At 58.9% G+C, this 25,419-nt stretch overlaps 7 protein-coding genes across 7 annotated transcripts; 3 read left to right on the top strand and 4 right to left on the bottom strand.

The window, feature by feature from the left end:
• Positions 1-384: 384 nt before the first annotated feature.
• Positions 385-766, top strand: BDZ90DRAFT_259597 (hypothetical protein; the record flags this gene model as incomplete). The annotated part of the gene is made up of 3 exons (XM_025508176.1): positions 385-428; positions 494-656; positions 737-766. 3 exons carry the CDS (start codon positions 385-387, stop codon positions 764-766), a joined length of 237 nt encoding a protein of 78 aa, XP_025363173.1.
• Positions 767-5,125: 4,359 nt separating this feature from the next.
• Positions 5,126-7,024, bottom strand: BDZ90DRAFT_151615 (aquaporin-like protein). The gene is made up of 5 exons (XM_025503539.1): positions 6,524-7,024; positions 6,187-6,440; positions 5,826-6,108; positions 5,718-5,739; positions 5,126-5,649 (listed from the first exon to the last, which is right to left on the bottom strand). The coding sequence occupies exons 1-5, from the start codon at positions 6,787-6,789 to the stop codon at positions 5,311-5,313; spliced, it is 1,164 nt and encodes a 387-aa protein (XP_025363172.1). The 5' UTR covers positions 6,790-7,024; the 3' UTR covers positions 5,126-5,310.
• A 1,158-nt stretch (positions 7,025-8,182) lies between these two features.
• On the bottom strand, positions 8,183-13,289 carry BDZ90DRAFT_151612 (LNS2-domain-containing protein). The gene is made up of 2 exons (XM_025503538.1): positions 12,811-13,289; positions 8,183-12,725 (listed from the first exon to the last, which is right to left on the bottom strand). Exons 1-2 carry the CDS (start codon positions 13,063-13,065, stop codon positions 8,229-8,231), a joined length of 4,752 nt encoding a protein of 1,583 aa, XP_025363171.1. The 5' UTR covers positions 13,066-13,289; the 3' UTR covers positions 8,183-8,228.
• Positions 13,290-13,848: 559 nt separating this feature from the next.
• BDZ90DRAFT_274232 (hypothetical protein) lies at positions 13,849-16,845 on the top strand. The gene is made up of 2 exons (XM_025508829.1): positions 13,849-14,022; positions 14,110-16,845. Exons 1-2 carry the CDS (start codon positions 13,954-13,956, stop codon positions 16,690-16,692), a joined length of 2,652 nt encoding a protein of 883 aa, XP_025363170.1. The 5' UTR covers positions 13,849-13,953; the 3' UTR covers positions 16,693-16,845.
• Positions 16,796-18,273, bottom strand: BDZ90DRAFT_231541 (Snf7-domain-containing protein). The gene is made up of 2 exons (XM_025505902.1): positions 17,628-18,273; positions 16,796-17,537 (listed from the first exon to the last, which is right to left on the bottom strand). Exons 1-2 carry the CDS (start codon positions 17,803-17,805, stop codon positions 17,032-17,034), a joined length of 684 nt encoding a protein of 227 aa, XP_025363169.1. The 5' UTR covers positions 17,806-18,273; the 3' UTR covers positions 16,796-17,031.
• Positions 18,274-18,487: 214 nt separating this feature from the next.
• On the top strand, positions 18,488-19,657 carry BDZ90DRAFT_231539 (hypothetical protein). The gene has a single exon (XM_025505901.1). It carries the CDS (start codon positions 18,504-18,506, stop codon positions 19,593-19,595), a length of 1,092 nt encoding a protein of 363 aa, XP_025363168.1. The 5' UTR covers positions 18,488-18,503; the 3' UTR covers positions 19,596-19,657.
• On the bottom strand, positions 19,628-24,978 carry BDZ90DRAFT_278909 (Shikimate dehydrogenase). Its single transcript, XM_025509130.1, has 2 exons — positions 24,445-24,978; positions 19,628-24,382 (listed from the first exon to the last, which is right to left on the bottom strand). The coding sequence occupies exons 1-2, from the start codon at positions 24,902-24,904 to the stop codon at positions 19,719-19,721; spliced, it is 5,124 nt and encodes a 1,707-aa protein (XP_025363167.1). The 5' UTR covers positions 24,905-24,978; the 3' UTR covers positions 19,628-19,718.
• Between the last annotated feature and the right edge of the window lie 441 nt (positions 24,979-25,419).

The raw sequence follows: 25,419 nt of genomic DNA, 5'->3' as shown, positions 1-25,419 counted from the left end.
ATGCTGGGTAGCGATCAGAGCTCGCAGAGGTGGCGACATTGTTGGCGTGGGGGCTTGTCTGCTTGACCAAGTGCGGAGGAGTTCAGGCGCGAAGACCATACGGGCTGCCCCCCGCGTCACGCCAATTTCGAGCACGCGTCCCGATGCATGCAGGGTCCAGCTTTGAGCTTGATCGCACGAGCGTCGTCCACCGCGTCTCCCTGTGCTTGCGTAATGAATGACGAAGCTGAGGTCTCAGAGGCGCGCCTCGCTTGATGCGTTGACGTCCCTCCTCAACTCCACCCATGCGTGGGGTCCAGCTCGCAGTTGTAGCCTACAAATAGACGTGCGCTAATTTACCCTCCCCAACGCAACAATTTATCATCACACGCACTCATAGTCAACATGCCCAAAGACCCTCACCAGCTCAAGGAAGGAGACAAGGTCCAGTGAGTCAAACCATCGCTCAGCTTGCAGCCTCCGTCACGCTGACCGCATGTCCGTCCCCGCTTAGGTGGAACTGGGGTGGAGGAGCACCCAGCGGCACGGTGAAGGAGGTCGTGACCGAGGGCGAGGCCAAGGTGACGACGAAGCGAGGAAACGAGGTCAAGAAGGACGCCTCTGAGGAAAATCCGGCGATCAAAATTGATGCAGGATCAAGCGATGCCGTCAAGAGGGTGAGTATTGCATTGCGTGTGGATGGGTATGATGGGCACGAGGCTGACCACCCTGGCCTACGCTTGCGTCGTCGTTCTAGGCTAACGAGCTGCGTGGCGTGGCGCCCTGAAAGAGCGTGTTGAGACGAGGAGAACCTTGCACAATCAAATCGTATGCAATATCTCTGGTCCCCGCTAGTCGAGTTGGACTCCGTGCGAGTGATGACGAGAGGGACGGTCACAATCTGGCGTATCTGACTATCACCCCTGCCCCTGTGCTTAGTGACTAAGCTTGAGGAGCAAGTTGTGCCCTTGACTGATATGCCTCGGTAGATGGCGCAGCAATAATGGGTCCTCCCCGACCTTATCTGATAGGACAGGGAGGAAGTTTCCGTCTACCGCATGGCAGGCGCAAGGGGGTGGCAGTGCCAAGGCTGTCTAGCCAGGCTTCGTCGACATCGTCGCCACTGCCCTTCCTGTGCACGACCGTGATTCTGGACTCTTCGTTGTTGAGGGAAGAGCCCGAGGCCTCGTCGTAGAGGCGGCGCAGCTTGAGGAGACGATTCAGCGCACGAGGAGACGCAATCCAGAAGATTGCGTTGTCCGCGTACGCGTTGTGGGTGATGCGGTGCATCATCCTATCACCTTGAGTACGATGCCCGCGTTTGGCGATTGCCCTCATGCGGACAGAAAGGGCTCGAAGGCCAGAAGAAAAAGCATATTTGACGATGGCGCTCCCTGCGGCAGCCCTCGATGCAGCTTGACGCCGGTAGAGAAGGACTCGTTGATCCAAAAGAAGACAATTGTCGAATGATGAAGCCAAGTAAAAAGATCGAGAAGAAGGAGAGGAGGGCCGTGCGCCTTCATGCCTCCGAGTACCCAAGAGCGCTCGAGAACATCGAAAGCCTTGTGCTGATCTTGGGCACCCATCACGATGTTTCCGGTTGCTCAACCGCAAACGCCAGCGTGGGCCACGATGATCATCTGCAAGATGTTGTCTTGCATACGGCGTGCAGGAAGATAGGCCGTTTGCTCTGGCATGATGAGCTCATCGAGCTTTCGGCGGAGTCCGCGGCCCAGAAGTGAATGACAAAGACGAGTGAACGAGTTGAGGATGGGGAAGAAGCGTTGATTGTCCATGTGATTGCGAGGCAGATGGGCCTTGTTCTTGCCCTTGATGACGCCCCACGCTGAGTGAATGAAGAACGATGAATGGTCCATGGGGTCGAGCATGTTTAGCGCCGCAGCTGTGGCTGCTGCTACGGCTCAGTTTCCTGAGCTGGGAACCCGAATGGTCACGCCGTCAACGCCCGGCGCAGCGTCGACGTTTGCCGCGTCGATGATCTCGATCACCTCCTCCCTAGTGAAGGGCTGCCCGAAGCCGATGCGGTCCAACTGGCGTGGTTACATGGCCGAGGAGCTTCTCTCGTGCTGCTTCGCGACAGGACGTCATTCGTGCCTCTGGCCCAAATATGCTCGCCAAAGGCTCCTCAACGATGCTTCGGTCCACTTGTAATGATCGAGCAGCCCTGCGCTGAGGCGTCCACACTACGACGTCGGGCTGTGTGCTAAAATACTCCTTCCTCATCATGGGAAAGGACCCTCACCGACTCAAGGAAGGCGACAAGGTTCAGTGAGCACGGTACCCCACCGTGCGTCACATCCCGTGACGATGCTGACCCTGCTCTCACCCCCTCTTCTCGAAAGTGAAACTGGGGAGGCGGAGCACCCAGCGGTCCCGTCACGGAGGTCAAGAGCAACACCGTCGAAGCAGAGACGAAGCGTGGCGACTTCTTCAAAAAGGATGGTACCGAGGACGACCCGGCGCTCAAGAGTGACATGGGCTCGAGCATGGGTGTTGGGAGGGTGAGTGGACGGGCGAGCGAAGACGAGCTTGGCTGAATGGCAGTCTGCTGATATCGCTGCCTACGATCACTGCCGCCTCCTTTCGCACGGACAGGCCAACGAGATGCGCGGTGTTGAGCCTCGAGAGCAAAGGGAGCTTTACCGCAGTGCAGTGTCCGAGGGAGGTCTTAATATCAAAGAGGTTGTGACCAAATGAACACAGGCTCGCACGTACGCGTGCTTGTCAATTGATGATGATTGAGCATAACGTGACATTGTGTGACGTAGACAGGAGGTAGAGCGGGGCAGAGAGCGTGGCGACATACAAGAGAAAAACAAGACGTGGTCGCCCGCCTCCACCACTGCGCGACTGGCCGCTTGGCCTCTTCTAGACTCCTGGTTATCCTCGTCATCCTCATGATCATCATCGTCGCCGGCAGCATCAGCTACCACCCAGCAAGGCAAGGTTGTCTCTCGCGTCGCCCTGCCCTTTCCGCTCCTCCACTCCAACCCACCGCCTTTACTCTTTCCTTCTTCTCTCCGCACCTCGAGCATCTGTCGGCCTCTCCGGACGGGAATATAATGATCTCTCTCTCTGTCGGCCTCATCTCACTCGTACGAGTCGCATTCTCGCTGGGGCTGAAGGCGCTGCTGTGAGCCTGCCGCCTTGGAAGAGCCGACGATGTGCGGCTTCCCCTCAACAGCTAGCAGTCAAAGTAGAGACGATAGAGTGAGACTGAATTGGGATTGCTGAGGATCGGACGAGCGCTGAGTGCGATCAGAGGGGGAAAGAGACAGATTGGAAGAGACAGTTCCCCGATCTGTCTTCTGCTCGCTTCGGGCACATCTTGCCCTACCTCAACGCTTCCCCTCCTGCTCCTCCAGCGCCGCATACCTTGCCCGAATTGCCTCAATCTGCTCACCCTCATTGCCACCGTTGCTCTCTGCAGCTGGGTAGCACGGGAACCAGACACCCTTCCCGCACACCTCTTGTACCCTTGCTGCCTCTTCCTTGCTAAGCTCCTTCAGGCCCAGCATCTTTGCACCACCGTGGAGGAACCAGTCAATGCGGCGCGACAGCGTTGCCTTAAGGCAAGGTGCTCGCCATGACTTCAGCCATTTGTTGGCAAACCAACTCTGCACACCGACGTTGAAGTCGGCCCAGTCAAGCTGCTCGAGCTGAGTGGGCCAAGGGTCGGACCATCCATAGGAAATGGGCAAGAAATGCCAGAGATGGCAGGCCAGTGAGGCAGCGAGGGGCTCGCGGGGCTCGGCGTTGATGAGGCGAAGTACGCAACGCTAGTCGCATTGAATGCACGGGTAAATCAATTTTGGGGGCGTGATCGTCGGACTAAGGCGAGGCGTCGAGCTGCTTGCGCAGCTGCGGATCCCCGACACTGCTTGATCGCCTGTACTTTGCACGCCTAAGGTGTCGAGCAGTGGGTTGAGGGCTGCTTCCAGGAGTGAAGGAGAGCAGAAACGGCCTATCGCCCCCTAAAGAGTCCGAAAGGCAACCAAAGATGAATCTTCGACGCTCCAAAGGTCAATAATTAGGCGCAAGCCGCTGCGTCACCGTAGGCGAGACTCACTGCGCTGGGGCGCACGATGGGGCCACACGGCAGGACATCCGTGTTGTCACAATGAGGCCATCATGGCCGCTGACGCTTCAGGCAGATGGTATCTTAAAGACGCTGCTGCTGGTCGAGAGTAATTTCGTGCGCCTGCTCGCAATGGCCTGCTAATAAGCACGGATCAAAAAGCCGGACGATTAGAGCACGCGCCAGCACTGATTGCTTTGCCCGTGTGAAGCACCTCGTGAATATGGTCTTTGCTGTAATAATCCTGCCTGATTTGAGGCCGAGTCGGATGGAGATCAGGGTGTTTAACTGAGGCCCCGGGGTGGAACCCAGGGTGGGCTTCCCCCCCTCAAAGCAACCAAGCTCAGCGCTGTGGCCGGCCTGGTGCTCGAGGGGCTGCGATTTGATGTTGGGAACGACGAGTGAGAGGACGAGGGCAGCGCGTGTGCGGAGTCGGGAGAATTGCTGGACGGATCACTCAGTCGATGCGTAAGGTGCGCAGGAGAGCGAGGTTATGATCGTAAGGCAAGATCAGCTGACCTCGGTGCACGGCTCGTTACGGTCTTCGCTGTCTCCAAGCTGGGACAAAAGCGGGCGGCCTGTTCCTGGTCGGCAATGGAAAGCTCTGACAGCAAATGAATGTTGCGGGCCTGTTGATGTCGAAGTTGGTCAAAGAAGACAACAGTCTCAACGCCACCAAGAGCAACTCTGTGGAAGCTACGAAGAAGTAGGCTTTGGCTAAGAGCGCACCAAGGCCGGAGCAACACCGTGTCGTCCATCCCTCTTACGGCAACAGACTCTATCTGAATGCTCCCCAGTCTATTGCCACATCTTGTATCCTTCTTTGGTGGAAGGCCACGCGTAAAATCCATTCTCAGTACAATGCGGTTATCGATGACCGTAATTGCGAGCCTCGTAGTGTCTGCGGTCTAAGTCGAACAAGCGTGAATCGCAGAAACGCCGCAGAGAAAACGAGGAGAGACGACTCTCGAGCGCAAGCAAGGATGAGCCGATGGCTGAAGAGCGGCTAGCACGTCGACGCGCAGGCTGGGCCCGCCAAGCACAGAAGTAGGGTCAAATGATTGGATTCATAGCCGTGACAAGGAGAGTGGGCAGTATGCATGATTCGCCTCGCCTTTCCCGAGGGGCGAAAGACTGGATTGACGAGCGCGACGTCGAGTGCGACGTGGTAAAGAGGGAGAGAGCGCTGTGAAACAGCTAGTACCAGCCTCTTCAATTTCACCCCTTGCCCTCTAGCGGGTGCTCCTGCCCGTAGTGATCCTCCTCATGAGTCCACTGCCACCATCAGTACCCCTCTTCTCCATGAGCTCCTCGTGGGTACGCGTGGCGTGCAGCACGGCCTTCTCCTCCTCGCTAGCAAGGTGGGAGAGGGCTACGTGGGCCGGAGGGCGACGGCTGTCTGCCAAGATGAAGGTGTAAATGAAGACAGCAATGAAGGTGCTCAGAATGTTGGTCAGAGCAGCTAGAGCCGTGTACTTGGCAGGGAAGCATTCGCTGCCATAGATCGCGCCGCACGCGAAACGCGCTCCCAGGTCGCGGGCCGTGTTGAGGGCGAGGCCGCCGGTGATGAACTGCGATACGAGGAGAAGGTCTGTGAGCATCAGAGCATGGTAGAAATCGAGCTGAAAGCGATACTTACGCCCCAGATGACCGCTGCGTAGCTGTTCGTTGAGGAGCACGAGGAGGAGAAGGAGATGCTCAATGTCAGTGCCACGGTGCTGCGGCGCTCTACGCGACGCGTACTTACACTAAACCGATGGTAAAGGGCACAATCGTCGGGCTGACAAAGATGTTTTGACTGTCCAAGCAAGCCCAGATGACCAGACCGATAACGAGGGCAGCAAGGAACTCGTTGAAGAATATCTCACCGTACGTGCGTCCCGCAGGAGGGAACAGGGCGATGGTGCCGGCGGGGCCAGAGGAGGAGAAGATCTGAGCCGTGAGTCCGCCAGCGCGCATTCTGGCTTCAATGGCGTCCAAGGGAGATTTGTTACAAGCATACGTGCAGAGCGCTCCAACGAAGCCTCCGACTGCGAGCGGAGGAGGAGGTAACGATGGTCAGATACCACACTGGGGGTACGGGTAGAGGAACGCGGCGCGATACCCACGCAGCTGGGCGAAAATGTAGAATGGCGCCTTCTTTGCGGGAAATCCCTTGAATACGACCTGGCAAAGAGTGATTGCTGGGTGGAAGTGGCCACCAGAGGACATGGCGCCTACGACGATGGCAAAGGTGATGCCCAACGCGTAGGCGAGACCGATCTGGAAGAAGGAGGCCAATGACATCTCGGTGGCCTCGCCGAGGAAGTAGACTACGGTCGACATGGTTCCGAAGAGGGTGAAAGAGAAGACTCCGAAAAATCTGCGGCACCACAGGCGTGGAGGGCGAGAGCCTGGTCAGCCTACGGTATTTTTTTGCTCGCGTTGGTGCTTGCCTGCACTCACTCGCCGACAAAGGCGCCTAGCCACTCAGGCCTGTAGGTTTGCCACTTAGCCCTGAATTCGCTGTTGGCAAGCCCTCCAGAGATAGCTACGTTACGCTGAACATCGGTACGGCCTTCTGCGATCTCAGTGACACCCAATTCGAGCTCATGATTTTCGCGGTGAGGTCGCTGGAAGTGGCCGGCGGCGTGGTTGTCATTGGACGAGTCCTTGAGCTCGCCCGAGCTGCCTTGCTCGTCGGCATGGTAGTAGCGAGGGGTTGCACTCATGATGGTGAGCTGCAGAGGTGAGGGTGACGGGGAACAAGAAGGAGGAAAAGGCGGTGGTGGTGGTGGCGTGTCGTAGCCGGCGGGTACGAGCGGCAACTGAGGCGGTAAGTTGCAAGCCGCGGAGATGAAGAGAAGAGGCGGAGGCGGGGATTGATGTGGACGAGTGAAGGGGGAGTGAGAGCAAAGTGGGTCGGCCTCTCTTTCATCCTTTTGAAGGCTTGGCAACGCATCCTCATCCTCGTCCCCTTCCCACCCCACACTAGTCCCTGCAACAACTTGCTGACCGCTGCGTCGATTTCGAGCTTGAGCATCAGACGACAGACGACACACACACGAAGCTCTCCCAAGTGGATATGCGGTGCATGCAAGTGGCTTGCAGCCCGAGATGCCCTGCTCCTTTCCCCACACTCTTGCATCTTGCGCTCCTCATTTTCCACCACCCCATCTCCCGGCCTCCGAGATCACTTCGCCTAGCAGCGCGCCCTAGAGCGCTCCACTAACCACATCGAGGTAGCGAGAGTTCCTGCAGACGATGACACGGTAATCGCGGAAGGGCGCCAGAGGGGCAGCAGAGTTGCAGCAGAGAAATAACGGCGGGTCTGAGAGCGAGTGAGCGTGCGACAATGACTTCGCTTTCGTCTCCCGCCCTGCCGGATCACAGAGTGCCGTGCGGGGCTCCAACTCCTTGTCAGCTCCATCGGCCGTATCGGCGTGCGCGCAAGAGAGCAGCGAGCAAGACACGACCAATTCGCAATACAGCGCAAGACCTCATGACTGTTCGTCTTGCGCTCTTGGCAACCTCATGACTGTTCGTCTCGCGCTCTTGGCAACCTCAGGAGGAAAAGTGGCGGCTGGCATCATCCGCTGATCAACAGATTGGAATATTTCTTCCGGCCTTGGTGGTCAAAGTCTCGCAGGTTTCGACCCCGCGACCCGCCCGCGGCAGCGTCGATGCCGTCTGAGTCTGGATGTTCCCGCCGGGTCGAGACAGCTCTTTGTCGTCCCGCCGAGGCCACAGCGAGAGAGGAGCAGAGGCAAGAGGTGGATGATCGTACAAGCTTGACAGAGTGAGCCTGAGCTGACTGACAGCAACGCCTTCCGGATCGCGCGTCCCGTGAACGAACGACACTATGGGGAGGCAGAAGGCGGAGAGCGAAGGCTGCTAAGGGAGACGAATGACATTATGGGCTTGCCTGCATGCAGGGGTCAGGATGAGCTTGAACCTGAGCTCCACGACTGCGCGTGCGTACGAGCGAGCGATGCTCCAGGATCTCGGGTCGTGGCATTGACGCCACTAGGGAACGAGCACAAGCATGTCCAGAATTGCACGTCCCAACGCTCGTCGTGAATGCATTGATTTGAATTATCCTGTCTGTCGAAAAATGAGTCATCGTGTATGGCGGAGCAATAGCAAGTCCATCGTACATCGCGGGGATGCGTCAACGCCAGTCGAACTGCACTTCGCCACTGGCCAAGACATCGTCGTCTTCGGCGCCAAAGTCGTCGTAGGTCCCCCGTCGCTGTGCTGAGCGATTGTTGCGACGGCCACGTCGTGTGCGAGGCAACGCAGGCGCTGCTGCTGCTGCTACTGCTGCTTGTTGCTGCTCCCTAGCTGAACCTGCCGCCTGCGTGGATGCTCCACTAATGGGCACAGCTCCCTGTCCGCTCGCCCTCGTGCTGCCAGTCCCATCGCCCACGCTTTCCCCCTCCACGTCCTCGTCCTCATCGTACTCGCTGCCATCTTCGTCATCCTCTTCCTCGTCATAGTCGCCATCACTCCCGTCCTCCTCGTCGCCCTCTCCATCAAAGTCACTGACATCATCGTCGTCATCTTCCTCACTCTCCGGCTCAGCCGTAATCACTGGCCCAACAAGCGGGCTCGTGGGTCCGGGCTCACGGCCGCTGCCCCGCCCACCGTAGCCAGGCGGGGAGACGGCGCGAGCTGCAGAAGAGGAAGAGCGTCGCCAGGGAGCAATCCAGCTAGATGTGCCAGAGCCGAAGCTTGAGGCCATCGAGGTAGGAGGAGAAGACGGGTTGGCGCCTTCCTCGCCGCCGGTCGCACCGGGCCCGACGGGCGCAGAGACGGAGCGCTCTACTTCTCCTGCCCCAGCATGCAAGTCAGGAGCGGAGGCGCTTGCCTCGAGTAGACGTTGGGCACTCTGCGGTGATGAAGGAGGCTCTGCCATCGTAGCTGCAGAACTCTTCCTGCTCAGTCCCAGGCTGCCAAGCCCGAATCTGCTTAACCTCCCCTCCTTCTGTCCCGCTTGCTGCTCTCCTGCCTCACTCCCACTCGCACCAGCCCCGACTCCGGGTGGCGCCGATCGCACACTTTTCCCGCTTCTTGCACTGAGCGCAGGAGAGACAGGCGGGGTCGGCATCAAGTCCTCATCCGGTGGCAGCTCGATGCCAACATCAATCGCCGGCCTCCAGAAATTAAAGTCGTTGTACTCCGGTTTCCCCACCTTGTTCTCCACGCTCCGTTGGGTGATGGGCGGGAACATCTGGTCCACCAAGTCAGTCATGTGGATATAAGAGGACTTGTACCCCGCAAGCTCGAGCAGCTCCATCTTAACCTCGCCGTTAGTGTCGATTGTGAAGATGCGCGAGGAGGGGATGTTGACCGAGCGGTACGAGAGGGCGTCGGTGATTCGATTACCGAAGCCGGCGTAGAAGGGAGTCGGGGCTGAGGCGGGAGCTGCTACTGCGTTGGCGGCTGCGGTGGCAGCACCTGCTGCTGGTGAAGCCTCTTCCCCTGCTCCTGGGCCCTTCGCAGCTTTCATCGCGCCATCGCCAACGCCAGGCCATGACCCACCAGGCCGGGCTTGCGCATGTCGCGGGTCAGCACCAAAGAGGCGCGCAATATCCCTCAGGCAGGCCATCTTGAATACCTCGGGCTTTCGCAGGATCACCTCGCGATGCAGCGACGCGATGAGCCTATCGGGGCTCATGATGACGGGTCCATCCGGGAGGCGATAGTTGTTCTGGTTGATGCCTCGCAAATAGTCGCGCGTCGTATCCGCCTGCCCGATAGCGCGAGAGGTCAAGTACATGATGCGATACCCATTCCTCGCAATGTCGGTGTAAAGCTTCGCCACGCCCAAGTGTGTCCAGTCTCGGCCGATCATGGTGAAGACGTGCCCCAGCGCATCGCTTTTCGTGATTGTCCCGTCAATGTCGCTCACCACAATCTGGTGGGCAGACTCCCAGAGGAAGATGCGAGCCGTGCAGGTTGCTACGCCGGAGTAAGAGGAGGTAACGCTAAACGTGATGGTGTTGGCGCCCTTCTTGAGATTGAGGGACTTGAGCTGGTCCGAGGTGAGACGCAACGTCTTAGCGTAGGTCTTTGACTTGGACGAGTCGCGAGGCGGCTGAGGCTTCTTCTCCTTCACATCTTCCGACTGCTTCTGATTTTGTTGCGAGAGTAGCGCCGTGTCCGACTCTGCCCTCTCAAGCGGGATAGGCGCGTGTGCCCTCGCTGCGGGCGCGCCAACCTCAGGCGGGGCAGTGCTCTCCCTTTCAAAGGGAGGGGGCTGCGCCGCGGCAGGCTGCTTGTTGCGGTTCCACCAACGACTCCACACGCTCGCCCGTGGCCCCTGAGCACTAGGCAGCGAGTCGACTCCTTCCCCTGCTTCGGCCTGCGAGGCACTCGCATACACCCGACGATACAGCGAGAGGGTGGCGAGCACGGTCGATGAGTCCACCCAGGTGAGGAAGCGCCCCTCGTACAGCACGACCAGACGCTCGTCATTGACCACGTCGGGGTCATCGAGGAAGCGCTGGAAGCTAATTCGACTGTCCTTGAACTCCTCTCGCTCCTCGTCTGCGTCGCCTGAGCCGAAGCCGTCCTTGAAGCAGAGACTCATCTCGAAGAAGCGCTCCGTGTCGAAGAGGACGACGCGGAAGGCATAGGGATTGTTGTCCGAGCCGACAAAGCGCGCTGACGGTCCCAAATCCTCTTCTACGCCCGAAGGACCGGCATCGCTGAGCACGCGCTGCCGCGACCCAGGCTCACCCCACTTCCAGTTGGCTTCTCGACTCTTGGGCGGCGTTGCATCCCCCGGTAGAGCGTTGCGAGCAGCCGAGCCCAACTCCAAATCGAGTGCCGTGCTCTTTGCTCGCGCGTGTAGCGACTTGCGTGGTCGCAGGACCTCGTCGTCCGAGTCGGTCTCATCATCGCGAGCTCCAGCCTCAGTATCACTAAGCGACACATCCGTCGGGTGACGGCGCGAGGCTCGCTTGCTCTTGGTCGCAGGCTTGACAGCTTTAAGCGCCTCCTCTTCATCGTCATCAACATCCTCCCCTGCGTCGCCACTCTGCCCGCGCAGTGCTTGCGCCAGCCTGACCAAGTCGTTGGACAGCGCAGCCTCATCGTGCGCATGTCCATCGCGGAACCTATGCGCCTCCTCCGCAGCCGTGGATGGCGGAATAGCCGGAATGGCGTCGGCAGAAGTCTGTGATCCACTTCCGTCCTCAGCCAGCCTTTCCCTCTCGCGGCGATGAGCCTGGTCGAGTAGCTCGCCGATGTGCGGATGGATCTCATCTCCTCCGTGCCGACGGCTGAGAGGCATCTCATCAGCAAGGCGATGCCCCTCTGCAAAGGCTAAGTCTTCGCCGTCGGCCGTCATCTTGTAACCGTCCATGTCAAAGAGGTACTGCAAGTCTTCCTTGCGGCGTGATGAGGAGGGACCGCCCTTGATTGGCGTAATTGCAGCTTCTTGCTCTTTGTCCTCGTCATCGTGGCCAATCTCTGCGGGTTCAGCGACGACTTTGCCTGTGCCGCCCGTGCTGCCGCTTGCATCTGCGTCGTCTTTGGCACTAGTTTCGACATCCTCACTCGCCTTCCTCAGGCGCCCTTCGACATTACGCACATCAATCTGCGCCGGCTGAACGGCTCCAAGCGCATCGCCATCGTGCGACGGCAAGCGACGCCCCGCGATGAATTGACCATGCTCGAACTGAGCGACGGGAAAAGTGTTGGACCCAGTCCGCGCCGGGTGCTCATGAGAGGGCGGCTTACGCGTGCCAGCCTTCCTGCTAGTCTCGCCAAAGGGCGCAGGATATGCTTCCTCGACCGAGCCTGCATCGTCGCTACGAGCCGTATCATCGCCGCTGTTGCTGCCTCCCTCTGCGATACGCATCTCTTCCTCGTCCTCGATGAGTTTGTCTATCTTCTCGCGCATCTTTTCTTCGAGCCTCTCCGTTTCGTTCTGCGGTGGAGGTCTTCGCGCTTCGTCCTCCGCCTCTTGCTGCCTCTCCTTGCCCGGCGGATTGGACGCATCCGGTGCGTACTTGTGTGCGCTATGCTTGTCGCTGTCGACTGGCGCTCCTTTGCCATCTCCACCATCCTTGCGCGAAGCCTTCTTCGCCAGCTTGTCAAGTCGCGGGTTCTCGCCGGCTACTCCCACTGCCCTGCCCACGGCGCCGACCGCTCCGCCTGCCATTGATGCTGCAGACCCCAGCTGGCTCATGATGCTGTTGTGGCCGGCATTGGGGCCTGAGCCAGTCAGATCAGAGTCCTTGGGCACATCTTGCGGGGTAGACTCGTCATCGCTGCGTGGCGGCGAGGTAATGCCAGTCTCGGTCGTCTCAGTGGAACGCAGCGTGGCTGCATCGTCGTTGTCCGATATGGCGGCGGGCGTTGCACTCTGAGCAGAGGGCGACTCGTTGAGGTCGAGAGGGTCGATTTGCCCAGGATCTTGAGGTGCACTGTCAGCGCCGTCCTTGCCCCCTGCGGCCATCGATGGGATCGGCTCAAAGCCTGGCGAGTTGGCTGGACTGGATGCTGCGCTGAGGATCGGGCTAGTGACGAGGTCGTCTGGAATCTGGTTGCGCTCGTCTTCGTCATCGATCTCTACGACGAAGAAGGCTTCGCCTTGCTCGCCGATCTTCATTGCAAAGGGGAGCGGCTCGGAGGAGTTGTTGAGGTGCAGAGTAACCTGGACAAGGCGCGGGGGGACAGAGTTCAGTATATGCAGTCAAGAGCTGATAGCTCTCCCGCAGTCGCCAAAGTTCCATGCTCACCTTCCTTTCTCCCGGTCTGAGCACGCTCATCTTGCCAAATCGAACATGAAAGGGCGTCGATGCGAGCTCCAGCCTCCTGACTGTCCTCTTGCTCGAGCCCCCCGTCGTTGCCCTCTCTGCTTCTGGCACATCCTCCTCGACCTCGACATCCCTCTCGACGACGATGACATCGATAGCTCCGCTGAGGGTTGCAGGGTTGATGTTGGGGGTAATGGTATTGTAGACCGACGAGACGAAGCGTCCGACGTACTGCATGGCGGCGACGTCGGGGTATAGTACGACTGCTCACGAGGACGCCCAAAGGCGGCAATGATTGGGGCCACTCAGGCCACCTGATGAGATGTGATGATGATGACGGAAGAGACGGTGGTGGTGAAAGAGAGAGGAGAAACAGGTAATGTGAGACAGCGGCGGTTGGTGTCGGCGAGGCAAGGGCCAGGGTCCACTACGTGGTGGTGGGAAAAGGGCAACGTTGGCTGAGGTGCTGCTGCTGCTCAGCCTCGACTCACTGTGGAGATTTTGGTCGAGGCGGCGCCGCCGGCGGTCAGGCGGGACGACGACGCATTTCCTCCTCGGCCCGGGTGCCACGCGCTTGATCCGGCCGTGAGAGTCGGTCATGCCACCAATGGCTGGTGATGGCGATGGTGAATGCGACGTTGAGCTGGCGCTTCTTTGATCTGGACGATCTGAAGCCGTCGAAGGGTTATGAGCTGCTAGTCAGAGACAACGGACCTCGTTTCTTCGTTCCGTCGCGGCCGTGACTGACATCCCCTCGTCCACTAAGAGACAGAGAGAGAGAGAGAGCTCTGACTGCGTGGTGGTATGCAGAGTTTATCTGCAATGGGTCATCCATGTGATGTGTGACCAGCATCGTGAGATTTGAGCCCACCATTTACCATTGTTCATGAACTGCGTGGACCCCTCGCGTGGCAGTGTGGGCGGTGTTGGTTGCCGCCTTGACTTGGCAGGCGGGCGGCGGGAGCGGGGACATCGAGGCAGTCGAGACGTCGAGTGTCGAAGTCTCCGCAACTTGCCCAACGTCGACGACAGCTCCCAGCCAGCTCTAATCGATCGGCAACTTCCCTTCATTGCTACACTCCATCTTCATCTTCTCATATTGCTGCTGCTATTGACGCCGCCACGATGAGCTCGGCGCCGCTGGCTGCCGACGCAAAGCACAAGGGCACGCTAGCCTGCGTTGTCCTCAAGGCTGTGAGTCGAGACCATCTCCCTATATGCTGCGATGCTACCGTCTCACTCACCAGACTCATCTGCCTACACCGTTCCTCGCTCGCACAGAAAAATCTGCCAAACAAACGCTCCATAGGCAAGCAAGACCCCTTTGCCGTCCTCTCCATCGGCGAAGACAAGAAGAAGACGAAAGCAGACAAGCGAGGTGGGCAACACCCGACATGGGACGAGCAGCTTCACTTCGAGATTTATGATGATATCGAAGACGTCGTGAGCGGGGCAGGCAGCAGCGACTCGACGCCTAGCAATACCATCAAGGCAGGCTCTGCTGCCACAGCCACCACGACGGCAAAGAAGCCAGTGAAAAGCAAAAAGATTCTCAAGGTCGCATGCTACGCAGACGACAATCGCGAGCCGGACTTCATTGGCGAGGGACTGGTAGATCTGACTGGCGTCCTGAAGACGGGAGAGTTTGACGAATGGGTTACCATCAAGGCTAAAGACCGCTATGCTGGCGAGGTGTACCTCGAACTCACCTTCTTCTCGTCAGGACCTCGACCCAAAAGGAAGAAGGCGAAGGCGCCTCAAGCTGCGCTCGACTCGGCCGCTGGCACTTATGGTGGAGCGGGAACGTTTACCGCTGAAGTTGATGAGGCAGATTTTGGTTCAGGGTCAGGGTCAGGGCCGTTGCCTCCTGCCAAAGGTGGTAGCAGCCATCCGCCCATTCCTTCGTCGATGATGCCGGCGAATGGCCATCACGGCAGGATGAGCACATCAGCGTCTACGGCCACCATGGGCTCGTCACGGCAGCCCTTCACACATTCACATACGGTCGATGATATCCCGTCATCTCTGCGGCCTAGCTCATCTCTGGCGGGCCTGGCCACCTACACACCACCCTACGCCCCAGCCATGGTGCATCGCGCCTCAAGCCCACAGCCTCCGCCGGCCCCTGGCCTCCCTCCTTCGTCCACAATGCCAAGCTTTGACGACCGCTCCAGGAGAGAGAGCATGCCAAGCTCCTTCTCACGGCCAGAGCTTCATTCCCTGTACACCGCCCCTCCAAGCGATCGCCCCCACGGGCATACGCACATGCCAAGCGCATCCTCATACTCCACTCTATCACAAATCCCCAGCTCCTTTTCGACGAGCTCGATGGCTTCAATTGCAACGATCAGGCCTAACTCAGCACAACCTCCTCCCTCGATGCCGGCCTACGACGATCCCATCAATGACTTGATGCGGCCCATGAGCTCGATGAGCATGGCTGGAGCGCCGCCTCCCGCTCCTTATGGCGGGCAAGGTGCTGGTCAGCCATCACATCCTCACTACCCCTCGCACGCTGCTTCGGCTCCTCCGTCGTCTGCTCCGCCAAACTCACAGCAGCAGCCATACTACCAGCCTCAGCAGGCCCAGCAGCAGCCGCAACAGCCGCCGTGGGAGCACGCCCGTCCGCCAGCAAATCGCGTCCCCAGCTCGACTTACGGGGCAGAGCCTTCGCCCTCGCCATATTCTAGCGGCCCTGTCGCACCCACGCCGCCACCACAGTCCACTTCTGCCCCGCCCGCAACAACCCCGTATGCCCCTCACTCTTATGATTCCTATCAAGGGCAGAGCTATGATCCTCAGGGACAGGCGCAAGGCTATCCCTACCACGCACCGCATCAAGCGACCCCGCCCCCTCTCCCACAGGCAACTCAGATGGTCCATCCTGCTCAGACATTCATCCCGACTCAAGGATCGACGACAAACTTGGCGGCTGCAGCTCAACCGCCGCCTAGGCCCTCGTCACCCGCCACGTCGGCTATCCAACAGCAACCACCTCAGCCTCCTCCGCCCCGACCGACAAGCACCAGCGGGTATCATGCCCTGCCACCGCTCCCCAGTCAGGGCGCCTACCGCGCGCCTTCGCCTGCGGGGAGACCACAGCCATTGCCGACGCCGCCACCGCCTTCTCAGCATCAGCATCAGCATCAACCGCCGTCAGTGATCAATGCGCAGTCCCTCTACCAGCCGGGTGGACAGGCACCACCACCTCACGGGCAGCAGAGAGCTCCTTCACCATCTCCCTCATACCAGTATGATGGCCGAGTTCCTTCGCCAGCGCCGAGCGCCCAGACGATGATGAGCCATAGCGCATCACAATCGCAGATGTCCGGCTATTCACACGGCAGTGCAAGCTCAGCAGGAATATCGCGGCCTCTACCCCCACCAGGGCCTCATCGTCAGCCCTCCTACCAGGCGAGTAGCCCATACGGCGCACCTCAAGGAGCTTATGGACAGCTATCGCAGCAGGGTCAGCAGCAGAATGACCCCTACCAGGGATACGGAGTGCCTCAACAGGGCTACGGCCCTCAATCTCAGCCTCCACCTCCCGCTGGGCAGGGCTATGCTCCTCAACCGTCTCATTACCAACAACCCCCCCACCAGCAACAATGGCAGCAAGGTCCGCCCTCCAATTCCACTTCTCCTCTCTATCAGCCCCCAGCCCCTGAGCAACCTGCGTACATTCAAAGCCCGTATGATGCGCATGGTGGGCAGCAGCAGGGCTACCAGCAGCAGCAGCAGCAGCAGCAGCAGCCCCAACACTATCAGCAGCCCCAGCAGCAGCCGTACCATCAGCAGGGGCAACCCCAGCCACCTCAGCCTCCTCAGCAGAGACAGCCTGCATATGGGGGCTCGCCGTACTAGATGCCTCTTTTCCTACTTTCCCTTTTCCCCTCGAGTGCCCTTCCTCGATTCATCGGACTCTCTCTTGCATTTGTCATGGAAATGAACAAGCAATCGCATACGTTTTCAGCGGGCTTTCTTCATCCCTACGCATGTCTGCTCGGCGCGCCCCCTCACATGCAGACATGCACGACAGAGGTGGTCGAGTATGTGATAAATTCTACAGACTGAAGGTGCAGGATGGAGATGGGGAAAGTAGAGGGAATTGCCACTGCCACGCCTGAACGTATCTCGCCGTACATACCACCCTGCCGCTCCCAGCAAGCTCTCGCGACGCTCCTTTCGAATCCCCATCCGCGCTCACATAGCCAGCTCAGCCTGAAGTGCCTTGAGTTCTGCATCATCATCGTCCTCTTCCACCTGCTGCGCTGGTCTCCTACTCGGCCCTGCCGCCTGCTGTTGTGCCACGCCCGTCGAAGGCAAGCTATGCACTGGTGCCCTCTCTGCTCCCACGAGTCTCTCGTTGAGCTCCTCCTGCTCCAGCTCCTCCAACTCTCTACCCAACTCCTCCTCATCCAATCCGTCGTGGCCCATGCCCACCGGGTTGCTGATGGCGTCGCTGATCTCGTTGGTGAGGTCCATTTGTTCGCGAATCGAGTCCATGGTGGAGTCGACGCGGTCGATGTTCAATGAGCCGTGGATATTGCGCAGGGCATCGGCGCCGCGACGCATGGCCGTCATCGTCTCCAGATTCATGTTGGCAGACTCGATTGCGTTGACTTGAGTCTCGAGCGTCATGCGCGTGCCTGCGATGCGGTCGAGCTCGTTTTCGTAGGCCTTTTTCTGACGAAGGGCGGCTTGCGCGGCTGCGAGGGCGAGGACGGTTAGACAGGCAGGGTCAGTCTTGAGTTTGAGGTAGACGATCCTACGCAGACCTCGCTAGAATGCCCACTCACCCCTCTTATTTGTCGTAACATTGGCCTTTGCCTTTTTTGTCTCATCTGCAATCTTCTTGTTGAGGTGCTCTTCCTTCTTCTCCAGCATCAAGAGCTGCGATCGCAGCCCTACGATTGCGTCGCGGGCCGCATGAGTGTTGTCTCGCCGGCCTACAAGCCAGGATGTCCAGGATGACATGGTGCGGTAGGTGAGGGGTACGAAATCTGCTGAAGTTGGCTAGAGAAGGACAAGTCCGTTGTGAGAGGCGCTTCTCTCTCGTGCGCCACGCAAAAGGCGTTGAGTGTATGCTTGGGTCGGGGCGATGTTGGCTGGACGAGTCAGGGACGAGCTGCGAGGCGCGAGGGACATGATGGTCAGCAGCTACATCAGAGGCAGCAGGCCTTCTATGAGTCGTCTCGTCCACAACCCCGATCAAGCTCGCCATCAGACGCTGAGCCAGACGAGTGGGCGGTGTTGAACAGGTGTACTCCACCTGATCAAAGGCAGACGCTAGCGCATAGCCTCGTCGTCCTGCGCCTTGGAGCCGTGTTCATGCTTGCGACATACTCACAATGCTGACCTGACCTGACTGTGAGTCAGTGACTCAGCAAGCGAGGGAACGCGGGAGGATCGGTGCAAGGCTGCGCGTCGATGATGGTGATGTTGGTGGATGGGACGTCAAGATTGTGGCTGAGCGGCTGCTGATGCGGACCCAAGTGACGCTCGCTCCCGCCTCCCGCCCTCTGCTCGCGTGGCGCAACAGCCGCGACTCGACTCTGTTCTCGATTCGGGATGCTTGACCCCGCATTCAACACCAAAGGGAAAGGGCGGACTGGGAGGCCAGCAGCCAGGCGGCTACGTGTGTCTTCTCCACACTCAACCAACCCTTTCGCAGCATGGCCTCAACATCACCTCCCCCCGTCCAGATGGGCCCCTCGTCCTTCCATCCCACCCTCTCCCTCTCTCTACCCTCGTCTTTCTTGTCCCCACCATCCGCCTCGTCCTCCTCCTCTCATCCTTGCCAACCCCACCTTCTCCTCTCCCTACCTCCCTCACTCTTCCTCGACCCTTGGCACCCAACGACTTCCACTTTCCAGCTCGTGTCCAAGGTAGAGCAAATCAACTACCTCTCCGCTGGCTCAGAAGGAAATGTGGAGCTGGAGAAGGCCGTCGGCTGGATCAAAGCGGGCGAAGCAAAGAGGAGAGGTTCAGTAGCTGCCCGTGAAGCAGAGGAAGCTGCAATGCGCGAGGAGCCAGTGGAGGCAAAGTTAGAACAGACGGAGGTGAGATTCATCGCAGGTGAAGGATATGTCACGAGAACTCTTTCGGCCGATGAGCATCGTGCTACCGAGGTAGTATCGCTTCCAAAGGAAGGGACGGAAAGTTCTGCCTCGTCAGGATCCTCAAGAAAGAAGACTGCGCCTAACCGCGAAAACGAGGCTATCCTAATCAAATTAGCGTCGCGGTCGAGCAGCGAAAGCACCTCAGCAACACCCTCGCCAATCACCATCGAGATGCCGTTGCATGCGCGCTATCTCCCGCCGGTGGACAGCAGCTCTTCCTCAAAGCGCAGCAGCCTCCTCTCCCACCTCCTTCCCGGCGGACACGAAGGCAACTACCAGTCCATCGCCCCCTCATCCATCGAAGCATTTTGGGTCTGTCCAAGCGGCGCTCTCACTCCCTTGGACGACACACGAGAGGGCGGCGCGATATGGGAAAAGGTCCTTCGTCCTTCCAAACTCCTGCCTGCTTCGCACGTCCATCTAACCTCGCCGCTTATTGACCTGCTTACGCCGGGTGGAGCGAGCAAGCCTGCTATTCATCGATTGGCAAATCTCGACTTGAGTCAAGAAGAGGCGACGATCAAATTACCAACGGGGGACGCGGCGCTGGCCAGCGAGGCGTTCATGATTACGCAAACCGTCCTGGGCCTGTTGGCAGTTTGGATCTTACTGCGGGTGAAGGGTCTGACGAGTGGGAAGGACTAGGAGTGCTCGAGGGAACTGACCACACTGTAGAAGGCATGCGCAATGTCATCGATATCCATATTCCATCATCTAGAGTACTTTGCTTACCCTCGTCTCAGCGCTTCTGACCCTTCCTTCCCCTCACTACTTTACATACTCCGCCCAACACTCCCTCTCCACCAACGCCCTAGGCGCCTCACGTCCCGTCCACAATTTAAACTGCTGACAGCCTTGCTCAAGCAAGATGGTCAGACCAGGGACAGCGGTCCATCTACCCGTTGACCCTGCGTCGGAGGCAGAAAGGGTTGCCGTTGCCGCTTCGTTGTTGGTCTTGTCCACCAATTCGAGCAACGGCGTCTTGTGCGGCTTGTAGCTCATGTCCACCGCTACCCCACCTCGACCCTGCAGGAGGGTGGAAGGGAGGATGACCCCGGCGCCAGAGGTAGCAGAAAGACTCGTACCGTCGGCGGGGACGTTAGAGATGATCGCGCGCGGCTTGGCTTCCACCAGCTCGGCAGCGTCAAGGGAGTCAAGGACGACGATGTTCCACTCCTTTGGCAGCGACTGCGCAAGCTCCTGGGCCTTCGAAAGGGTGCGGTTGTAGAGGAAGATGCGCTGCGAGCCCAATCGGTAGGCAGCGTAGAGAGCAGCACGAGCTGATCCGCCTGCTCCGATTACTAGGGAGGTCAGAGGGGCGGCATTGCTGGTGGTGGCACCGGGAAGGTGCTGCTTGCATAGCGAGTGTATAGCCATCCAGTCGGTGTTGTCGCCAATCAAGCGCAGCTTGCCACTTTGGTCGCGCACAGGAATGACTGTGTTGACCGCTCCGATGATCGTCGCCACAGGCGTCAGCTCATCCATCTCTGCCATGATGGCGACCTTGAGGGGGATAGTCACACTCGCACCGCCGAACCCGTTACTTCGAATCAACTCTTTCAGCTGCTGCGTTACCTCAGTGGCCTCAAAGCGCTCGTAGACATGCGGGTGTCCGAGAGCTTGATGCGCGGTATTGTGCAAGCACGGGCTGAGGGAGTGGGCAATGGGGCTGCCAAAGAGGAAGAAGCGCTTCTGCGGCATCAAGCCAAGCAGGTGACGCGCCCGTTGAACTTGCGCGACAGACATTTGCCCCGGTGCACCAGGGAAAGGCATGGCTTCGTGCGTAACCAGCGAGAGCGTGGTGTTCAGAATACGCGACGCCTGCCCCAGAGAGCCCATATTGATCGCCAGCAATGGCTTGCTCGGGTGAGCTTTCGCGGCTTTCAGGCGGAAGGTCTCCAGGTCCCAGTTGTCCTGCATTGTGTTGGCCTTGCCTACAAGCTTGGGCACGTCACCATACTTGACTGCACGCTCGTAGTGCGACCAGGTGTCGGTGCTTGCCCAGTTGAGCTTGCCCGTCCAGTCGTGGTAGCTTGCCAAGATCTGCGTACGCCCCTTCTGGGCGCGCAAGGCCTCGAGTGCGACAGTGGGCCACTGAATCTCAACATCGAGGTACTCAACGCCCATGCGGAGAGCGAGCTGGACGAGGCTGAAGTACTCGTCCTGCGCATTGTCAGGGAAGAGGCCACCTTGCGATTTGGTGCGGACCGTAAAGACGATAGGCAGGCTAGTGCGCTGGCGAAGTGCGGTGAGCTGAAGGGCCACGTACTCCTTCGGCGGCACGGCCGGCTCCTTGGGCGCTGCACCCGTGGGTGAGAGCAGGTCGACACGCAGCTCCAGAGCGTCTGAGCCCGTGGAGATTTCGTCCAGCAGTGGCAGAGCGGGGATCAAGTCCGGGAAGGTAAGGGTGAGCAGGTAGCTCGGGCGCACCTGGCCATCAATACTCTGCGCAGCGATATCGACGTGGTTCGTGTCCTGGCCAGAGATGAATCGGAAGAAGGCCGAGACTTGAGCTTCTTGATTGCGCGCTGGAGCGATGGATATCGCAGCTGATGACGAAGCGTCCAGAGCGCCGGCATTTTCATTGGGCGTGGCGCCATTGGCCTTGTTGGCTAGGCCAGAGACACTAGCCAGATTCACCAGCTCATGACTGGAGCACTCCGCAAACCAAGGCTTTCGCCTCTGCCACACATCCTCCATGGGCTCACCCCACGCCGGTCGGTCCGACGTAGACAGGAAGGCGGCAATCTCTGCCAAATCCCTCACCGTATGCACTACTGGCCCCTGCTTGTTTGCGTAGGCCTTGAGCAGCGCTCGATTCGCCTCGCCCTCCACTACTCCCCCGCCCAGCGAGATGACACAACCTGTTCCCCTCGAACGGATCAAGTCGGCGAGCAGCTCGGCTTCTGCCTTCCTGAAGCCTGGCCAACCATGAGCTTTGACGAACTCGCCGAGCACTCCATGCTTCTCCTCGAAGAGGACGTCGGCGTCAAGGAAGGTGCGGCTCAGTGCGCGAGCGGCCACTTGTCCCAGGTGCGTCTTGCCAGAGCCCCGCATCCCGATAATGAAGATTGTCGCGTCGTTGGGGTAGACTCGCGGTGTTTGCGAGTTGTCGAGCTTGCTGAGAGGGGTAGTGAGGAGGGACGATGACGCTGCTGTCGAAGAGGTAGCTGCAGCGTGGTGGTCAAGAAGGTCGCCGTCTACGCCTTGAACCGCTCCAGCAAGCTTCGTCTCCAAGTCGTCCCACCAATTAGGCCACGTCTTCTCGACACACCTCTTCTCCTCAAGCACCGTGCCTTCTCTGCCAGGCACAACAGCTGCCAGAATACTAAACGCCATAGCGACGCGATGATCATCGTAGCAGTGCACCGACACACCTGTCTTGAGCTGAGACCTGTCCATGCCAAAGACTTCAAGCCCGTCCTCGTGCTCAACAGTCTTGACGCCGAACTTGGCCAGTTGGTCCATCATTGCTTGAATACGATTGCACTCTTTGACTCGCTGGTTGGCGATTCCTCGGATTCGAGTCGACTTGGCGCCAGATTCGGGGTTAGGGCCAGCCACGGCGAGCAGCACGGCGGCAGTGAGGAACGCATCCGTCATAGGCTCCATGTCAACATCTCCGCTCTCGAACTGGTGAAGCGCCCCACCGCTTGGGCCGAGGACTTGTGTCTCGGTGGGTGTCTGGGTGACTTTGCAGCCCATGGGCGCCAGGACATCTGTGGCAAAACGTGCGTCACCTTGCAGCGAGGAAGAGCCAATCTTTTCAACCACGACACCTGAGCCAGTGATTGCTGCGAGGGCGAGGGGATAGGTGGCCGAGCTTGCGTCAGACTCGACGTCGTAAGCCCCAGGGGAGGTGTACCCGCCGCGGGCAATACGGTACGTATCCGTAGGCTGGCCCGTACTAGGGTCGGCCAGTCGCTCCACCTTGGCACCAAAGTCCCTCATCATAGCGATCGTCATGTCGATGTAAGGCTGCGAGATGACTTTACCGCCTACCAGCTCGAGCACAACATCCTCGTCCTTGGCGAGAGGAGCGCACAGCAAAATAGAGGAGACATACTGGCTTGAGATGGAGGCAGCGAGCTCGATGCGACCCCCACGGAATCCTTGCTCGCCTGACACGGCAAGAGGTAGGAAGCCGTCTTGCTCTGGGTGCTGAATCTGTACGCCGTTAGAGCGCAGTGCTTCGACAAGGGGTGCGATGGGGCGCTGCTTCATGCGAGCGTTTCCCGTGATGACCGTCGGGCGACCCTTGCCTTCCGCATCTTTGGCGAGGGCAACAACCGTGGCCATGAAGCGGGCTGCTGTGCCTGCGTTCTGGAGATAGATTTCCGTGCCTGTAGGCGGGGTGACGAGCGCGCCACCTCGACCATTGACCACAACTACCTCTCCTCCTTCTTCCCATTGGAATTCAGCTGCCTTGAGTTGACCCAGGCCAGTCATCATGACAGCAGTGTCGTCCGAGTGAAGGAGGTTGCGCAGCTTTGTTGTGCCCTTGGCGAGGGCCGCGAGGACGAGGGCGCGGTTTGAGATGGACTTGCTGCCGGGTGTTGACAGCCTCGCGGGGGTACTCGAAGCGGCCGCTTCCTGGATGACGGGCATGACTCTGACCTGCGGTGCCAAGACGCGTCGAATAACATCGTCGTGCACAGCAGTGGCCTTTTCCTCATGACATCGCCCAATCTCAGCAAGAAGTACGATCTTCTTTGTGTCTCCAACATTCTTCTTGTCCACTCGCATGATCTGCAGGATTCTCTGTGTCGTGAGCTCTCTCGCCTTGTCCAGAGACGCGATGCGCGGATCGGTGACTGACACGGGCAGATTGTAAGCCTTGAGGACCTTTGTGAGTCTGCCGATGTTGACCTGTGCGAAGCTTGACAAGCGCCGTGAGAGCTCTGCTTCCAGAATCATACCGATGGAAATGCATTCGCCGTGCAAGATTTCGGGCGTGAGGACGGCTTCGATGGCGTGGCCGATGGAGTGACCGAAGTTGACGAGATTGCGCAAACCTGTCTCCTTCTCGTCGATGGTGACAATGTGCGACTTGACGCCCACAGAGCCACGGATGACATCAAGCAGTAGGTCCTGCGCAATAGTGCGGTCCGATGAATGCCTTCCCTGCGTCGCAGACTGCTGTGCCTCGCGGTCGAGCACCGCCGAGCGAATGGCGGCATACTCTGACTCGAGCTTCGCAAAGTCTGCAGCATCCCAAATGGCTGCCGTCTTGACAACTTCGGCCATGCCATTGCTGAACTCCCGTTCCGGGAGGGTGCGAAGCAGACCAGCATCGATGAAGATGTACTGCGGCTGGTAGAAGGCGCCCACGAGGTTCTTGCCGTGAGGGGTGTCAATGGCTGTCTTGCCGCCTACGGCGCTATCAACCATCGCGAGGAGGGTCGTGGGTACCTGAACGTACTTGATACCGCCTGCAGGGACAAGAGGGGAGAGATCAGAGCAGGTTATACGGAGGCGTGATCGCGGCACTCACGCATGAAGGTCGCTGCTACAAAGCCAGACAAGTCGCCGATGACGCCTCCGCCGAATGCAATCAGTACGGTATCACGCACACACCCCTGCTCGAGCATCCAATCCTCAATCTCCTCCTTGACCTGGCGGGACTTTGTCATCTCCCCCGGCGGTAGCGTGTACGTAAGAAGCCTAGGCTGCTTCTCCATCCCTTGTGTCGCAGTCTCCCAAGCCTGCTGCAGCGCTTGCCCATAGATACCAGCAACATTCCGATCCTGAATCAAAACGTACGTGGACGACTTGAGCGTGGTGAAGAGGGTGTGGAAGATGTGCGGGAAGAGGTAAAATCCCAAGTGGATCTTGACGTCGAGACAGCGCAGGTGATGAATCGTGAAATTTTGGCCTGCGGGGATGACTGAGTCGACTGGCGGGAGATGGTACGAGGCCTCCTTCTGGCCGGTGACTCGAGCGTCAGCAGCCATGGCGAAGGGAGGCAGCAACGAAGGAAGAAAAGGGGGTTTGCGGTGGTGAGGAGAAGGAGGAAAGTAGGGAGGAGGAAGAAGTGGAAGAAGCGTCAAAAAGAGCCGAGTCCAGTTGAGTCCGCTCACTCTGACTGACTCGAGCGCGTGGACGTTCCCTTGCCGCGTGTCGCCAGCCAAATTACTAAATAAATTGGGGCTCCGGAACACGCCCTTGTTCACCTTCGCGTCTTGCATCCAAACCAATCGCATCATCTTTAACCGCGTCGAATCCCCAGAAAATAACATCGTATCGCCTTCCCTTGACCATCATCGTAATCAGCTATGCCTTCTGCACGCAGGGGTACGTGAATTATCACAGATTGATTAGTAGACTTCCCGCTGACGCTACCATCAACCATCTCGTCTTGGCTCTTGGCTAGGCGCAGCCCCAAACACCAAGAAATCCAGTTCCCAGAGGAAAAGAAAGCAAACAAATGCTCAGACACAGTCAGAGAACACTACTGAACAAGTGAGTG

Source organism: Jaminaea rosea, assembly GCF_003144245.1.
Source record: "Jaminaea rosea strain MCA 5214 unplaced genomic scaffold BDZ90scaffold_4, whole genome shotgun sequence".
In the NCBI taxonomy this organism is placed as follows: domain Eukaryota; kingdom Fungi; phylum Basidiomycota; class Exobasidiomycetes; order Microstromatales; genus Jaminaea; species Jaminaea rosea.
Note: the sequence above shows the minus strand (reverse complement) of the source record. Positions and strands in the feature narration are given on the sequence as shown.

What these genes read in the sequence shown, in the direction of transcription:
- BDZ90DRAFT_151615 (XM_025503539.1), bottom strand. Translation starts at nt 6,789, where the DNA reads ATGAGTGCAACCCCTCGCTACTACCATGCCGACGAGCAAGGCAGCTCG. An exon ending in CTACATTTTCGCCCAGCTGC is followed by an intron (nt 6,109 to 6,186) that starts GTGGGTATCGCG and finishes CTCCGCTCGCAG; the next exon opens with TCGGAGGCTTCGTTGGAGCG. An exon ending in CCCTTTACCATCGGTTTAGT is followed by an intron (nt 5,740 to 5,825) that starts GTAAGTACGCGT and finishes CTCAACGAACAG; the next exon opens with CTACGCAGCGGTCATCTGGG.
- BDZ90DRAFT_151612 (XM_025503538.1), bottom strand. Translation starts at nt 13,065, where the DNA reads ATGCAGTACGTCGGACGCTTCGTCTCGTCGGTCTACAATACCATTACC. An exon ending in TCAGACCGGGAGAAAGGAAG is followed by an intron (nt 12,726 to 12,810) that starts GTGAGCATGGAA and finishes CGCCTTGTCCAG; the next exon opens with GTTACTCTGCACCTCAACAA.
- BDZ90DRAFT_274232 (XM_025508829.1), top strand. Translation starts at nt 13,954, where the DNA reads ATGAGCTCGGCGCCGCTGGCTGCCGACGCAAAGCACAAGGGCACGCTA. An exon ending in CCTGCGTTGTCCTCAAGGCT is followed by an intron (nt 14,023 to 14,109) that starts GTGAGTCGAGAC and finishes TCGCTCGCACAG; the next exon opens with AAAAATCTGCCAAACAAACG.
- BDZ90DRAFT_231541 (XM_025505902.1), bottom strand. Translation starts at nt 17,805, where the DNA reads ATGTCATCCTGGACATCCTGGCTTGTAGGCCGGCGAGACAACACTCAT. An exon ending in TGTTACGACAAATAAGAGGG is followed by an intron (nt 17,538 to 17,627) that starts GTGAGTGGGCAT and finishes TCGCCCTCGCAG; the next exon opens with CCGCGCAAGCCGCCCTTCGT.
- BDZ90DRAFT_231539 (XM_025505901.1), top strand. Translation starts at nt 18,504, where the DNA reads ATGGCCTCAACATCACCTCCCCCCGTCCAGATGGGCCCCTCGTCCTTC.
- BDZ90DRAFT_278909 (XM_025509130.1), bottom strand. Translation starts at nt 24,904, where the DNA reads ATGGCTGCTGACGCTCGAGTCACCGGCCAGAAGGAGGCCTCGTACCAT. An exon ending in TGTAGCAGCGACCTTCATGC is followed by an intron (nt 24,383 to 24,444) that starts GTGAGTGCCGCG and finishes TTGTCCCTGCAG; the next exon opens with GCGGTATCAAGTACGTTCAG.